The 18,032-nt window shown below is 35.7% G+C and overlaps 1 protein-coding gene across 1 annotated transcript in view; it reads right to left on the bottom strand.

The window, feature by feature from the left end:
* LOC114314554 (magnesium transporter MRS2-I-like) overlaps positions 1–14,429 on the bottom strand; it is a 162,785-nt gene extending 148,356 nt beyond the window's left edge. Inside the window, exons 1-3 of the mRNA XM_082880543.1 lie at positions 14,339–14,429; positions 8,436–8,518; positions 7,596–7,636 (exon numbers count right to left, since the gene is read on the bottom strand). Of these exons, the coding sequence (XP_082736669.1) occupies positions 7,596–7,636; positions 8,436–8,518; positions 14,339–14,429 (215 nt within the window). The remainder of the gene's footprint in view (positions 1–7,595; positions 7,637–8,435; positions 8,519–14,338) is intronic.
* Between the last annotated feature and the right edge of the window lie 3,603 nt (positions 14,430–18,032).

The following is an 18,032-nucleotide window of genomic DNA, read 5'->3' as shown; positions in this document are numbered from 1 at the left end:
GTGATTATGTGGAGTGAATTACAATTGTCCTTTATATTTGTGGATCTTATGAATGGTTGATTTACATCTTATTTTGAGGGTGTTATAGGGAAATGCCTCCACTGCTGAAGCAAATATGGTTGAGCATGGCCAGTCCTCGGTGGTCAAGAAAAGGCTACCAACAAACAAAGGCGGTTGATTACCGCAAGAGTCCAGGGTACAAGAGACCGGTTTACAAGCCGCAGAAACCTACTTATAAGTTTGATGCAAAGTACTTTAACTTTGGAAGCGATGGGCATAGGGAAGTTGATTACCTCAAGAAGAAGAAGCCTTACAAGAAGAATCCTCCATCGAACAAAAACCAACCCCACATGGCTGAAACGGAGAATCTGGCACAATATGTTGATGACATGCACCTTTCAGCTGTCGTCTCAATGATGAACATGGTTAGGTCTAATCCGAAGAAATGGTGGGTGGACACTAGTGTGACTTACAACATCTGTGCTGAGAAGAAGATTTTCACAACTTTCAAACCATTTTTAAATGATGAGAAGTTGTTCATGGAAAATTCTGTAACCTCAACTATTGAGGGGAAAGGCAAGGTAGTCCTGAAGATAACTTCAGGAAAAGAGATAACTTTGAATGATGTCCTGTTTGTATCGGACATTCGTAAGAACCTTGTCTCGGGGTCTCTCATAAGCAAGCATGGCTTCCACATGGTTTTGAATCTTATAAGGTCATGTTGACTAAAAACGGAGTCAATGTGGGAAAGGGGTATATGTTAAGTGATATGTTTAAACTCAATGTAATGACTATTATCTTGAAAATTAATGAGAAAATTTCTTCTTCTACTGCTTATATGCTTAAGTCTCCTGAATTATGGCATGGTAGACTAGGTCATGTGAATTTTGACTCTTTGTGTAGATTAATCAATTTAGATCACATATCGTCTTTCAAGATTAATCCAAATCACAAGTGTGAAACTTGTGTATAAGCAAAATTGACTAGGACTTCATTTCATCCTGTTGAAAGAAGTACTGAGCCTTTAGATTTAGTGCATAGTGATGTGTGTGACTTGAAAGTCGTACAATCATGTGGTGGCAACAAGTATTTCATTATTTTTGTTGATGATTGCACTAAATTTTGCTATGTGTATTTGCTTAAAAGTAAAGATGAGGAGATTGATAAATTTATTCTTTTTAATAATGAAGTTGAGAATCAACTAAGCCGAAAGATTAAAGCTTTAAGAAGTGATCGTGGTGGAGAATATGAATCGCTATTTATTGAGATTTGTGCTCAATCTAGAATTATCCACCAAACTACAGCGCCTTATTCCCCTCAGTCAAATGGTGTTGCTGAGTGGAAAAATAGGACATTGAAAGAAATAATGAATGCAATGTTGATTAGTTCTAGGTTGCCACAGAACTTGTAAGGAAAAACAATTCTCTTTGCAAATTACATTCTAAAGAGAACACCTCAGAAAAAAGTAGATAAGACTCCATATGAACTATGGAAAGATTGCAAGCCTTCTTATAATTTCCTACGAATGTGGAGGTGTCATGCAAAAATGGCGGAACCTACACCCAAACAGGTTACGATAGGCTATATTCATTGGTTATGCACAGAATAGTAGTGCATATAGGTTTCTTGTGCATAGGTCTGATAGTTTATATATACACAAAAATACCATTATAGAGTCAAGCAATGCGTCTTTTTTTTAGGACATGTTTCCTTGCCGAACTCGAGGAGATGATCAAAGTTCTGAGAAAGAACTTGAAGATAATGCTAGTGATAGTGATCAAGAAGATGAGGTAGATGAGCCAAGAAGGAGTAAGAGGGATAAGACTTCCAAGTTCTTTGGTCCTGACTTTGTGACTTATATGTTAGAGGAAGAGCCCCGAACTTTCCATGAAATTGTGACTTCGCCTGAAAGTCTTTTGTGGAAAAAAGCATTTAAAAGTAAAATTGACTCCATTTTATAGAACCATGCCTGGGAGTTGGTTGATCTATCCCTAAATAGTAAGGCCTTGGGGAGTAAGTGGATCTTTAGAAGAAAGGTGAAAGCTAATGGGTTAATTGATAAGTATAAAGTTAGATTAGTTATCAAATGATACAGGCAGTGAGAAGGCCTGAATTATTTTGATACGTATTCACCTGTGACAAGGATAATATCCATTCGTATGGTGATTGTGATAGCAGCTTTACATGGGCTGGAGATACATCAAATGAATGTAAAGATAGCTTTCTTAAATGGAGATTTAGATGAAGAAATCTCTGTGGAGCAACCTGAGGGGTTTTCAACTCCTGGGAAAGGTAAGAAAGTCTGTAAGCTTGTCAAATCATTGTATGATTTGAAATAAGCTCCTAAGCAATGGCATAAGAAGTTTCACAACGCTATGTTGTCAAATGGGTTTAGAATCAATGAGTGTGACAAATACGTATATGTCAAAGACACTGATAGAGATTATGTCATTTTGTGTCTATACATTGATGATATATTCATTGTTGGCAGTAATGATGAGATGATTAGAACTACCAAGAGATTGTTAAACTCTAAGTTTGACATGAAAGATATGGGGCTTGCAAATGTAATTCTGGGTATTAAGATTATTAAAACATATAGTGGTATTCTACTTTCTCAGTCTCATTACGTTAAAAAGATACTTGAGAAATTTGGTAAATCATATATGAGTGTGTCAAGGACACCGATAGACTTGAGTCTACATTTGACCAAAAATAATGGTGAGGGTGTCTCTCAGCTAGAATATTCTCAAGTCATTGGGCCTTTGATGTATCTGATGAGTTGTACAAAGTCGGATATAGCCTACTCTGTTAACAGGCTTAATAGATACACGAGTAATCCTAATGTTATTCATTGGAAGGGTATTATCTACGTTACACTCGAGATTATAGGTTATATTACACCAAATACCCAGCGGCACTGGAAGGGTATAGTGACGCGAATCAAATAGTGACGCGAATCAGATATCTGATATAAAAGACTCTAAATCCACTAGTGGTTATGTGTTTACCCTCGGAGGCGTAGCCGGGTCTTGAAAATCTTCCAAGCAAACGTGTATATGGAGATCAACGATAGAATATGAGTTTATTACTTTAGATGAAGCAACAAAAGAAGTTGAATGGCTACGCCAATCCATTAAAGATATTCCACGTTAGCCGAAACTTGTATCCGATATCTGTATTCATTGTGATAGCCAATCAGCAATTGGATAGGTATAAAGTAAAGTCTAGACATATCTGTACGATAACTACTTTCTAATGAAGTTGTCTCTCTAGACTATGTAAAGTTTAAGGATGACATTGCGGATCTGCTAACCAAAGGGTTAACTCGAAAGTTAGTAGAAATATCGTCAAGATGAATGGGGTTAAGGCCTTTAGTAAATGTTGCCAGAACAGAAAACTCAACCTAGTTGATTGGAGACCCCAATATGTAGGTTCAAAGGGATAACATAACTGTGTGTAATGGGTGAGTCACTGAAGAGGTCAATCCTCTTGCCTATTCCTTTATACAGTGATACCCTGTGGGGGTGGAAGGTTAAGCTAATACTTTTAACGATCTAAGTGATATGAATAGTCAATCGTGCTTTGGTGAGATACCTTATATGGGTCACATATGTGAGTGTGGAGTGGGGCCACTTTTTTAAGAATTAACAAGGCCAAATTCTTTAAAAGCACTCACTGAACCAGGCTAATGTTCCAGGACCAAACCGGACACACAATTGAGAATAAGAATAATGGTTAGAGTAACTCCTGTGTGAGCTCTATTGTCTCAGTTTACAAAAATGGCAAAACAGTTCAATGCATCACGTTCACTGATCAACTAGTAAATCTGATAGACTTTCACTATGAAAGGTTCAAGGCCAACAGCTACCTTTTCTGATGTGAGGTTAGTCTGTGTGCTCTCTCTCCGAGTCTTTGTTGTTAAATGCTGTCCCTTTTTTTTTATTCGGTCAATTTTTATTCACGTAGGGGATTGTTGAAAAAAAATATATGATTTTATGGTGACTTTAATGTGAAATTAAAGTAGGTCTCAACTACCGGTTAAGGCAGGATCAAATGTGTCTAGATTTTTTGTAACAAGATCTTTACACCACAAAAACAATGACAAAAAATCATTAAGAATTGAATGAGAAATTGTTTTATAAAGCTGGCCTCATGAATAAGGTATTGAGAATGGTGTATAACCACCTATCCTACATTGATTATAGAGGAAAGCATTGATGGATATTTAAATGCCAAGTTTTTGATAAGGGCATGAGCCCTTTGGGACATCCAAATTTTCCGATGGAAGGGAGTTGTATATGTTTCAATGATGAGCTTAGGCCAAGACTGATCCAAGTTTGTTATGCAAAAAATGCTAGGTTAGGTTAGGTTTGGGCTGGACAGGGTTGGTGGTCTACCAACCTAATCTTTTTTGGCTAGGTCAGATTGGTGGTTACTGATATAGATATACACATGTATATATAGAGTGTATAACTCATACGCTTACTCCATCAGTTTTTGCAAGATTTATTTGTACATTGGCTGGGCAGTTTTGCATTAATGAATTCTGCATTTGTTACTGAAAGGCTCCTTCTCTCTCCCCCTTTGTATATAAAAAGAGGCCATCCTCTTTGGTTTGAACACAGAATTTTTTGCTCTCAAGTTATATAATTAGTTTGCTCATATTATATTCTTCCTCTATGAGAGAGTACTATCATTTTCAGTTCGCCGGAGCTATACAGAAGATGCTTCTGACTTAGTTGGTTCTAATCGTCATATCCAGTGAGACAGACACTGTCATACCTCCAACACCCACGGTGAGCCGGTGAATATGTTTTAAGAAGACTGTAGTATTACACCAACTTCTGTTTGCTTTCTATTACTTTTTTATTTCAGTATATATCTGTTATATATTTTTGTTCGTCAAGTTATAATCTCTAGCATAAGTAGTTCTATCATTTTTTGTTCTATAATCTGAATTAAATCATATATGAATCGGTTTATTATTTAATTTAATTGTACTTCTTGTACAACACTAATCTACAAAATAAAATTTGTCATTTGCAAAATGTTGGAATACATATTAAATACCAAATGCATGAAAAGAGACCAATGGAGGCATTTCCAACTTTAACCCAGAAACAAAATAAAAAAATAAAAAAAAAGTCTTATAAAGATTGCATAGATAGTTATCCATTGACTCCTTCATTGAAAAACAATTTTGTTAAAAGCCTTGAGCTAAAATGGAAAATACCCATTTTTTAACAGCAGAAATGTTTTAACCTTCGCATAAAATTTGGAATTCAAATTTGATGAAACTTAGACAATCAAACTAACGAAGAAGAATTTCATCGAAATTATTTACTTGCACAAACAGGTGAACATGGTTATTCTAACGGGAAGAAACTAAGATTGTATTTGGTTTATTATAGTGAAATTTAATCTAATGAATGTTGAATACCTATTCTCATGTGAGGGGTTATGATTTTAGTCACTGAATATTTACATATAGGTCGTACAAATATATATATGTATATATATGATTCATATAACATATAATAATGAAACTGAATGAATTAATACAATCATAATAATGAAGATCAAATATGAAATTTTACAAGAAACTTTCGAAGTGAGAGAGAAAATCCCAATTAATATATGGCAAATAAGACTCACACATAGGTGTGGAGATTTGAATTACTGAGGTGCAGGAATTCTGGTCAATCGGGCTAATCCCGTTGGTTAAATATATATATATATATACATTTAGTATAAAAAACTCTTGTTAAATTTTTTATTGATTAATAAGTTCAATTTTTACAGTTTTTGTCCAATTAAATTTTTAAGTCTATAAAATGCTTTATTTACCTTTCCTATAATTTAACTTTACATTGATATAAATAATTAAAATTTTAATTTTAATAAATAAAAATAACACGACAATAGATAATAAATAATTTATTTAAAATATTTTTAAATGCATAATTCTAAATGAAAATTATTTTTTTTAACATAAAAAAATTATAATCACATTTTTTTTTTTGGTGTTAACATTACACTACAAGAAAAAACACAATTGGCAACTAAATTTTTAGTCGCCAAAAGTGAATTTTTAGTAGCCAAAAGTCGGGTTTTAAGTTTCCCCGACTAAATTTTTTAGTCGCTAGCTTGGTCGCTGGAAAACTCTCGCGAAAGGTATTGGCGACAAACAAACTTTTAGTCGCCCAAAAACCAAGTCTGTAGCGACTAAAATTTTCGTCGCCAAAGCTCATTTATATTTTTTAAATTATACATTTCGCGACTAAATTTTTAGTCGCCAATAGTGAATTATTTTTTTTTAATTTATACATTTGCCGACCATTTTTTTCGTCGCCAATATTGAAGCTTTTGGCGACCACCCATTTTAGTCGCCAAAAGCTTATTTCACGGAAAAAAAAAAATGCCCTCTACTCTTCCCATGTTTTGAACCACCACCTCTACCAACACTCTTTCCACTATGCAACAATAACACCACATGAATATATATGCAAAATATATTATTTATATAGTATATTGACCCGTATTAATATTAACCTATATATATAAACATAATTATTTTTATTCAATATAATTTATGTAAAAAATAAATTATTTATTTAAAAAAAAGGAGCCACTTTTGGCGACTAAATTTTTTTTAGTCGCCAAAAACCTTAGTTTTGGCCACTACCAATAATTTTGTCGCTAAAAAAATAAATTTATGCCTAAAACTAACCACTTTCGGCGACTAAACTGATTTTTTGTCGCCAAAGCAGCCACTTTTGCCAACTAAACTCAATTTTAGTCGCCAATTGTCCACTTTTAGCTACTAAATTTTTTTTAGTAGCCAAAAACCTTTACTCTTGGCTACAAATTTTTTTTTTTTTTTTTTGTCGGTAAAACACCTACAATCGGCGACCAAACCATTTTTTAGTTGCTACGAATTTCTTTTAGTCGCCAAAAACCTTCACTTTTGGCTACTAAAATTGTTCTAGTCGTTAAAACCCATATAATCAGCGACCAAGCTGATTTTTAGTCGCCAATAAGTATACATTTGGCTACTAAACTGTTTTAGTCGCCAAAAGTCTTCACTTTTGGCTACTAATTCAATTTTAGTCGCCAATTGTCCTACTTTTAGCGACGAAATTTACATTTTTGGTCGCTAAAACTGCTTTTTGTTGTAGTGTTATGTCAAAATTAGGTACTGCAAAGATTTAAAATTCACAGGCGCCCTTTAATTCTTTCAACTATTTTTTTTTTTCATAACCAAGAAAAAAAATATTTATTTATCTTCTATAAAGTTACCTTTCTTAAGGTTAATTACTCTAATGGACCTTAATGTATGTCATCGACTTTACTTTAGTCATTAATCTTTTAAATTTATTTATTTATTTTTTCTTTGGTCTCTAAAATATGCAATCAATCTGGCATTGGCATTGTTAAAATTAACAACAGAATGAGAGATATTTTAAAATTTTACATGAAATTGTGATAAAATCAAAACGATCAAATACGCATGGCATTTCAAGGTATGAATTTTGTTACATTTTGATCTCCATAGAAAACATGCATGTTGTTGAAAGAAATGAAAAAAGCACACCTTAAAAGTGAGTTCATCTAAAGCTGGATAAGTAGCAGTCTCCAGTGAGGGCCGGCCCAGACTTTTCGAAGCCGAACGCGAAATAATTTTTTAGAGCCTTTTTAGATATTTATAAAAAAAATAAAAATAAAAGTCACTTTATTTGGTTTAGAGCTTTCAAAAATAATTGTCTGAGTTTAAAATTCATATTTTTTGTATTTGGTAACATTTAAAAAAAAAACCCATAAATACTATAGTTTTTAAGTGTATCTAAATTAGATGTATCTACAAAATAAATAAATAAAAATTGTGTAAAATAATTTTTAAAGAAAAACACTAAAAACACATAATTGGGCCATAAAGAGAGAAAAAAGAGGCCACACAAAATTAGGCTAACGACTAACACATATACATGTATTTATATTTTATTTTTTTAATTGGACTAACAACCAAAACTTATAAAAACTTATAAATATTTTTTACAGTGATGATAGAAAACCTCACAAAATACAAACCTCACAACCCCTAAAATGATCTGAACCATTTATGTCACTGTCAGACACAACTCCCAAAAAAAATTCAAACACATCAATAGCCAATACATTAGTAGGGGTTATGAGGGTCGTCCATTGTGGAGGTCTCAAACCATTTCTATATTTTTTAATTGAGCCTTTTATCAATTGGGCCAAATAGTTTTTTTGAAACCCCCTTTAAAATGACCTAAATTAATTAAACAGAATTAGATCATTTTAAGTTTTTAATATAGTGCAAAACTAATAGATTTAAGGACCTTTTTCTAGGCCTAATTTTTGGGCCCTAGGCATAGACCTCACCGGTCTTAGCCTAGGGCCGGCCCTGCCACCAGCTCTGTTGTACAAGTATCAAGAAAACAACAAATGGCTTCCAAAGCCACCTCTAAGGCCCGAAATTCAAATGGAGATTCTAATCAGTGTGTTTGGTTTGAGTTTTCTGAATTAAGTTTTTTGAAAATTAGATTTTTTAGTTTTCGTGTTCTTTTGTTTTTAGTAAATATTTTTTAAATTTTAAACATTTTTTTTTTACTTTTTTAGATGCACCTTAGTTAGATGTATCTAAATAGTAACAAATATGTGAAAAAATATTTTAAAAAATTAATAAATACATAAAAATATAAAAAATGTACTGAATTCTTGTATTTTTTTTTTATATTTTTTGTATTTAGTGAATTTTTAAAAGACTTTTTTTATAATTTTTTTACTTTTTAGATGTATTTATGTTAGGTGTGTCTAAAAAGTAGAAAAATTGCTTAGAATATTAAAAAAATTCAGTAAAAATAAAAAAAAACACAAAAAATAAAAAAGTATAATTTTCTAAAAAGTAATTTTTGAAAAATAAAAACAAACAAGCTGAATAACATTATACAGGCGAGACAAAACAATATGAGAGAAAAAGTGACCTTCAAAATATAGAATTGAAAGAAGGTTCAGGGTTAGAGAGAGAAACATTTTTTTTTTGCATTGATTTGTAGTAATCTAAGGATTCGAGGCTAACGTTGAAATGAAATGACATGGTTTCATAATATGCAAGTTTAAAATAAGTAAAAAAAAATTGTATTTTAATAGAAGAAATTACGTATCAGTGTAGATAAAAAATAATTATAAATACATGGGAATGTAATTTTTTTTGTGCAAAAAAGTCACACCAAAAGTTGTACCCTTCACATTTTGGTAAGTAATTTTCTGTACATATTTTTATAAAAAAATTACAAAATTCAACTAAATAACTATTTACCAATTTTAATTTATTCTTTTTTTTTTTGGTAATAAATTTTTAACATTTTAATTATTGTAGTAAGTTGCCAAAACAGCCTTAAATAATGGTAGTTGCACTCAAAGCATCGCAATTAAAATAAGGAGAACTTACAAATTAATGGTATTTTTATAAAATATTGTGAAATTTAAAAATAATATATATATATATATATATATAATAAAAAATAAAAACCTATAACTTTAATTAATGTGAGTTGACATATGAAATGATCATGCATGAGGACGGGACTAGGGGCAGCCAAGATTTCAACATTGGAGGCCCCAAGGAAAGTGAGTCCGCTCAGGTTAGTTGATTAAAATATTATTTAAGATAGCTTCCAATTGAATCAATTATTTTCGTTAATTTTTTAATATTTTTTTATAAATAATGTATAAAAAAATAAAGCGAGTGGTATGATTAAGTGTTTTGATTTTTTAGTTATTTTAATCAATAGTGGTATAATTAAGGTGCTGTTTGGTAACACTTACGTTTTCAGTTTTCTGTTTATATTTACAAAAATTTTAAAAACACAAATAAAAACTTGTTTGGTAAAATTTTTGATTTATAAATCAGTGGTCTCAGTTTATAAATTTGGCCAAAAAATGAAAACACAAAAAATGTGTTTCCGTTTTGAGTTTTGAGTTTTTTTTTTTTACCACCCAACACTAGCCACCACTAGCCACCATTTTCCACCACCGTCTTCCGCCACTACCACCCACTCCCCACCACCACCTGCCACAACCACTTACCACCCACCACCACCATCCACCACCCGCCACCACCACCAACCAGCCACCTGCCACCCACTCGCCACCACCACCCACCCCTCGCCACCACCACCACCCACCTACCATCAACCCGCCACCACCCACCACCACCCACCACCACCACCCGCAACTTACTTGCCACCACCACCACCAACCTGCCACTCACTTGCCGCCACCCACCACCACCACACAATCGCTACCACCTACCACCCGCCACTGTCACCCACCCACCCATCACCACCACCACCCGCCACCTACCCGCCACCACCCACCACCGCCCGCCATCCGCCACCCACCTGCCATCACCACCCACTCGTTACCACCCGCCACCGTTACCCACCCACCCACCACCACCACCACCACCACCACCGTCCTGCCACCACCCACCCCTTGCCACCACCACCCACCAGCTATCCACCCGTCACCATCCATCACCCACCACTCGCCACTACCATCCACCGCCCGACACCACTACACGCCACCTACTTGCCACCACCACTCACCATCCACCACCCACCACCACTCACTCGCCACCCACCTGCCACCACCACCCACTACCACCACCACCACCACCACCCACTCGCTACCACCTACCACTTGCCACCGTCACCCACCCACCTACCCACCACCACCACCACCACCACCAGCCACCTACCCGCCACTACCCACCACCGCCCGCCACCTGCCATCACCACCTACTCGTTACCAACCGCCACTGTCACCCACCCACCCACCACCACCACCACCGACTCGCGCACCACCCACCCCTTGCCACCACCACCCACCAGCCATCTACCCGTCACCATCCACCGCCCACCACCCGCCACTACCATCCACCGCCCGCCACCACCACACGCCACCTACTTGCCACCACCACTCACCATCCACCACCCACCACCACTCACCCGCCATCCACCTGCCACCACCACCACCCACTTGTTACCACCTACCACTCGCCACCGTCACGCACCCACCCACCCGCTACCACCACCCGCCACCACCCGCCATCCGCCACCTACCTGACACCGCCACCACCCGCCACTCGCCACCACCACCCACTCGCTACCACCCACCACCCGCCATCGTCACCCACCCACCCACCACCCACCACCACCACCGCTCACCCGCCACCACCCACCACCACTAGTTACCCACCGTCATCACTTTTCACCACCGTCTTCCGCCGCCACTTGCCACCACTTGCTATTTCTCACTCTTTTTTATATTTTTAAATTTTTTAAAACATTTTGTCAATTACCAAACGCGTTTACAGTTTATGTTTTTCTAAAAATAAACAAAAACCAGTTTATAAAATTTTTGTAAATATAAACTGAAAACGTAAACGTTACCAAACAAACCCTAAGTGTTTTGATTTTTTAATTATTTTAATCAAAAGTTACCACCAAAATGAGGCCTAAATTTTCTATATTAAATTGGACATATCAATCACTAGGGGGAAAAAAAAAAGTTCTTACAAAAAATTTATACAAAATATGTTACAAGAATGGTATAACAGTAACATTTATAAAACTAATAGTTAAGAAAAGTCACAAGACGGGTTTGGAGCGGTTTTGTCCTCCTTTGCCCCCGCACCACCGCCTCCGCTCCAATCTTACTACGGGTGGAATTTTTTAAATCCACCTCCGTCCGTGCAGGTACCAGATAACATTTGAACTTGCCAAAAAAAAAAAAAAAAAAAAAAAGAATTAGGTCAAAACCTCCTTATAATGCATTAAGAAAAAGGACAATTTTTTTTTTTGAAAACTGTAACACACACAACTACTATCAAAATATCCTTAGCTTCCGTTTGGAAAGTGGGTTGATTTTTTGACTTTTTGACTTTTTTGGCTATTTTAGCCTGGACTAAAAAGCTTGTTTTGGGAAGAGTTTTTTTGGCTTTTTGACTTTTTTGACTTTTTTTGTGAGAGAAGAGTGTAATGATTATGAGTTGGATGTGATGTTTTGTTTGTTGTGGCTAAAATAACCTATTTTATCTTTTGTGGCTATTTTAACCCCAATCTTGCTTGCCAAACGGACCCTTAGTAACTAATTTAATATTTTAAATTTTAAAATGATATAACTTTTAATTTATATGTCAGTTTTTAATAAAATTAGTATTTTTAAAATTCTCTCATTAAGATTTATCAAACAAAACGCAAGTTGACTATGAAATTCTTAAATAAAAAAAAAAATTACTGTCAAAATTAATGTAAACAATAAAATTTTACGTTGTTTCATATTAAAATTTTACTCTGATTCACAGTAATATTTTACTATTAATTTAAAACAGGGCATTAACAAATAAATGACAGATGACATTATTATTATCGGGCGAGAGTAAAATTTTACTACCATTTAAATAGAGCTGGATCAAATAAATACATTACCATAGTAAAATTTTACGACCAGAACAGGACATTAACAACAAAAAAAACAAAATACATATCACAAGAAGAAACACAACAACCAAAGATAGTCGAACAAAGCTTCAAATCTACCTCAACCAAAAATCAAATGAACCTGAACTGTTCGAAATCGATCAATAAAGAAAAAGTGATGAAGAAAAGAGCGGTATGATAGGAACTACGATGATGAAGAACTAGGAACCACAATCCATAATGAAGAACTATGGTCATGGTGGGATACAATTGGCCATGTTCACCGGCCTCAAGGTGACCATTCTTCATCATCATGTTCTGAACTGCCTTTGTTGCACGAAGACTAACTCAGTTCTCTCACGTAAATATGGACTGACAAGATTGTCCAAAAAGAAATAAAAAAATATTTTTATATCTTCCATCAAGTAAAAGCCTCTAGGTAAGGGGATTTACGAAGGAAAAATTTCTGAGCTGGCCTTTTCTTCAAAAAAAAGGGCCCAATGGAGACATTTTGGCCAAATTTTTCAAAAAAGTGGAACCAAGGAAAAAAAATTCAAACAAACTACATTTCAAATTATAATTCCTTATACACATTCCATATTCCAAACAAGAAAATGCATAAAATCATACACCATTTTTAGGTTTCTCTACTTTAAGGTTTTCTTATGTCTAATTATATATATTATTAATTATATCGGGTTGGATTTGGATCAGAGGAGGCGATTCTGGCCCCGCCCTCGTTGCTGGAGATCAAAATGTGATTCACCCCCACCCGACACAAGTGTCGGGCTGGGGTAATATCCACCCCGTTCTGATCGAATATGGGTGGACCCTTGCGGATTGGGCTAAAATAGCCATCCCTACTAATAGTCAACTTGATGAATTCTTTATTTTAAAGTGATGGACTCATAATGGGCTAAAATATGCCTTTTATGTTTGTATAGAATTACTCTTAATCATTTTCTGTAAACTCGTAAAATTATTTGACTATTATTAAATGCAATAATGTTAAGATGATTACATTTTCCTGCAATGTTTTTTTAATTTTTAATCTCATATGCCAAAATTACATTGGTAATAAGCGCAATTTACACCAATATAGTGTTGACATGTAAAGTGATATATAAATTGTGATAAGAAACATGATTACCTTAACATTGTTGTACTTAGGCCCCTTAAATTTGACAAATAGGTCAATTAAAATTTATATGAACTCACATGAGAGACCAGTCTATTTTATTTTATTTGATATGATTGGATGCCAATCAATTAAATCATATTTTGTAGTTTATTCCAAGATTTTTTTAAAAAAATAAAAATAAATTACCAGTTCTCTTAACATGGCATTGGATTAAATTTTCAGATAATTAGGGATAAATTCATCGAAGAGGTCACCGACTACAAACGTGTACGGTGCTGCACGTACAAGTGATCTACCATCCTGGATTCACAGATTATCTTCCTTTTGACGAACCATAAATTATAATATTTGATTCTAAAAAACAACTAAATAATTTCTCAAATTCTCCATGAAGGTCATAATTTTAGAATCGTTTAAAAGAGAAAACGAATTCAAAAATTAAGTTCGAATTGGGCTTTGAAACTGAGAAAATTAAGGGAAATCTACCAGTCGGTCGCAATAAGTCAATCTATTACTCGATAGATCTTGAGCTTCTATCTCATGCATACATAAATCCTGTTGTAAATCTTTCTTCCAATTTTGCCCATGTTGCCCTGAATACTATTATGCTATCTATTTCTCTCTCTTCTCTCTCTGCACTATTTCTCTCGCCGGCACAACGGTCAACGTTGTTTGACTCCTTCACCGCTGCCACCGCTCACCTCAACCACCATCACTGTCCTCCTCCCTCTCCGCTGCTGTTGCTCGCTTACACCACTGTCCTTCTCTGTCGTCATTAACAACACTTGCCTCAACCACCATCCTCGAAATCCCCAGGCCTGAATGGCTCGAAATCATCAAATCGTCGCCTTTTTGATTTTTTTTTTTCTCTTTTATCTGTCTATGAAACGCAAGAAGAAGGGCAGAAAGAGTGGGAAGGAGGGAGAAAGAGAGAGAAAGGGAGAAAGGGCCGATCTGATCTTCCTTCCTCTTCCACGATTTGATCTTCCTCTTCCACTTTGCCCTCGCCATCACCGGCAGATTTGTTTTCTCTTTTCTTTTTTTATTTTTTTTCTGAATTTGAAGATGAAAGAAAAAATTTTAAAAAAAAATTTGTTGGTTGATGATGATGATGTTGATGAAGATGTTGTTGTTGTTGATTAACGATGTGTTGATTTGGGTTTGATTTTTGTTTGATTTGGGTTTGATTTGGTTGATCTCTCTCTTTCTCTGCGCGGGTTCATGTTGATGAAACCCAAACGAGCTTGATTTGGTTGATTTGGTTGTTCTCTCTCTCTCTACTAATCATTTTGTTTGATTTCATCAACATCTCTTTCTCTTTTTATCATTTTTCTTATGGGTTTGATTTGGTTAATCTCTTTCTCTCTCTCTCTCTCTCTCTGTTGGGTTCATCAAAACGACGAATTTTTTTTGGTTGATCTCTCTCTCTGCTTGATTTCTGGGTTCATCCTCCGAAAGATAAAAAGTCACCTTTTTCAAAAACCCTTTTTTGGTTGAAAGAAAAAAAAAAGACACCAAAACGACGTCGTTTTGGTGTCGAGCCAAATTCGAGCCTTCGAATTTCAAGCTACGAATCGGAACTGATATGCTATTGTTGTCAATGTGCTGAAATATTGAGTGATAAATGAAAAATTTAGAAATCCTCTACATATTGATTTGTGATTATGTATCAATTTAAACCAGCAAATATCAATCCAATCAAACAATTAAAAACAAATCAACATAACGATTTTATGTGAAAAAATCACAATTGGAGCACCTCCAATTGTGATAAAAAAAAACTACGGGAAAAAGTCACAAAACAATCCACTAAGAAGACATAAAGGAATTACATAAGTGTACTTTCAATTACCAAGTGAATCCACGCCCGAATTGAACCGACCCCTATGTGACTCTTTCAGTCCCGTCTTCACCTTGGAATTGTCTTGTCCAACGTTGAATCCACAACGCCGATGTCGAATCCACGACTATGAACCACTCCAGAATCCACCAAAGCTTCAGGCCCAAATTCCTCGGAAACCACCGAAGAACAACTCTTTCTTTGTATTGAATAAAACAAGAAATCATTTAATGTATACTTTTCAAACCATAAGTTAAACTCAAACAAATATCAAAGAAACTAGAAAAGAAGCTCCAGAAGAAAACCCTAATATCTAAGAAGAAAATCTGGAAGTCGTACCCTAAGATCTGACTGAACCACATATTTATAGAAAAACAGATCTGCGATATCCGCTCGAGCGCAAGAATGGCTGCTCGAGCGGACTGATGCTCGAGCACAGGAATGGCTGCTCGAGCAGGAAAAAATAACTCCCAATACTTTTGCAGGCGAGTGAAACTTCTGAACGGATTGCATCTCCGCTTAAGCGCAGAATTGGCCGCTCAAGCAGAAAACCAACTTTGATTGTAATTTTTCATTTTGGCTTCAGGGGCGCTGCCCTTTGACCCTGCTCGGGCGCTACCCTAGACCCAGGAAGGGGCACTGTTCCCTGGACCCCCACGAGCTGACCGAGTAGCTCGATCCCGGGATGGTCAGCGAAGTGGCAAACATGATAGGATTCAGCTCATTCATAAACTTCTTTACATGAGCACAATTCGAGTTGGATTCGCTTCTAAAATGCATAGCCTCACTGACATAGAAGATCGAATAAAATTACAACTGAAAGGAGTTTTGTCAAACAGGATTGCCAAGAATAAACACCTAACAATAAATTTATTACTAATTTTGTTCAATATGCTATTGTTGTTGCTATGCTGGAACTTTGATATTACTGTAGGGATAAATTTATAGCTAATTTTGTTTAATATGTTATGGACTGTTGATGTGCTGGGGTTATCACTGATTTTGTTCAATATATTGTTGTTACTGTTGTGCTAGATTTTTACATGATAAATTTATCACTAATTTTATTCAATATGATGTTGATGTTGATGTTCAATATGATTTTGTTCATTATTAGTGAAATTTTTATTATAGCAAATTTGGCAGATTCTTCAGTTTTATAGCTAGCAAATGTGGTTCATAGCATGACTCAAACTCACTAATAGGAGCTCATATCATGGCCACATCTCGGCATCGACGAGGGCAACGATACTAGATTGACATTCGAAATGACCAGATCTAAAGACTTCAGTGAAGTCAACGTAGAAAATAATAAATCCGTGATGAAGGAAGAAGCTAGCAGAGGCATTGAATATATCAGATCAATGATGGGAGAGAAGGATGGTGACAACGATGGTAAAGACAAGAGAGGAGGAGGGCTAGTGTGAGGAGAGCGACAATGATGGCGAGGGAGGAGCAGGAGGATGAGGACGACGGTGGTTAAGGCAAGTGGCGCTGAAGGCAACAGAGGATGGCGGTGGTTGAAACAAGGGGCGTTGAAGGCGGCAGAGGAGGTTGAGAGTGATTCAAAGAGAGAGACAGAGACAGAGACAGAGACAAAGACAAAGACAAACTGTTGAAGAGAGTGGAATGGTTGAGTGATTATGTCAGGTAAAATAGAAAGATGGACTAAATTATTTTAGGTTAAGATATCATGGGAATTAAGTCTGCTCCAAAGCACTGGTCTGTAACTCCCCCAACTAATTATTTTCTTGGGAAAAAAAATCTAATGGTTTACATAACTTTAACATAATCTAACAACCATTTGTAAAATTATTTACGTTAAAAGAAAAAATTAAATAAATACATTTAGAAATAATCCAGCACTGAAGACCTTCAAAAACATGGTTTACACTGATCACATGGTTTATGAACCAATAATGAATTCTAAAATCAGATCTACACTAAAAATAACAAAAAGTTAATAACGTGAATTTGATAGAAACAACTTATTCCATTACAAGTATTTAACTGTGGGTGTTGATTTTTGACCATACAACCAAACAGGGAAACTCAGTAGGAGAGCACTAGCAGAATAGACTAAGCTCGAACAACCGGTCACAGAAAGATAAGAATCTGGCGGTGGTTCGTCCACCCAGAGGCACTCCGATGATTAAATCAGTAATTATCTCTCAAAGATAGCCAATTATGCTTAACTCACAAGAAAAAACTTACTGCTTACAATATATCACACATACCTCAGACCCACGGGGGTGCCCTGCTTTTATAGCTAGCACTGACCTGATCCCTGTAGAGGCCTAACTTCAATGGACTCAGGCTCAATGCTTATCTTGGACTCTCAGCTAGATAGGGATAAACTCCCTAAGAGCTTTATCTTTATCTAGACTGAGATCCTTCCATGTTCTAGGACTCTTGTCCCTTATCCGCTCATCCCGGATTCTGATATCTCCGTAGATAACCTCGGCCTAGCCGAGATCACCTCGACGTCAGAACCAAGCCATGTGGCACCTCCATTAACACTTCGGCATCACCTTGGTCA

Source organism: Camellia sinensis, chromosome 7 (genome assembly GCF_055761805.1).
Source record: "Camellia sinensis isolate YWXY chromosome 7, ASM5576180v1, whole genome shotgun sequence".
Lineage (NCBI taxonomy): Eukaryota > Viridiplantae > Streptophyta > Magnoliopsida > Ericales > Theaceae > Camellia > Camellia sinensis.
Note: the sequence above shows the minus strand (reverse complement) of the source record. Positions and strands in the feature narration are given on the sequence as shown.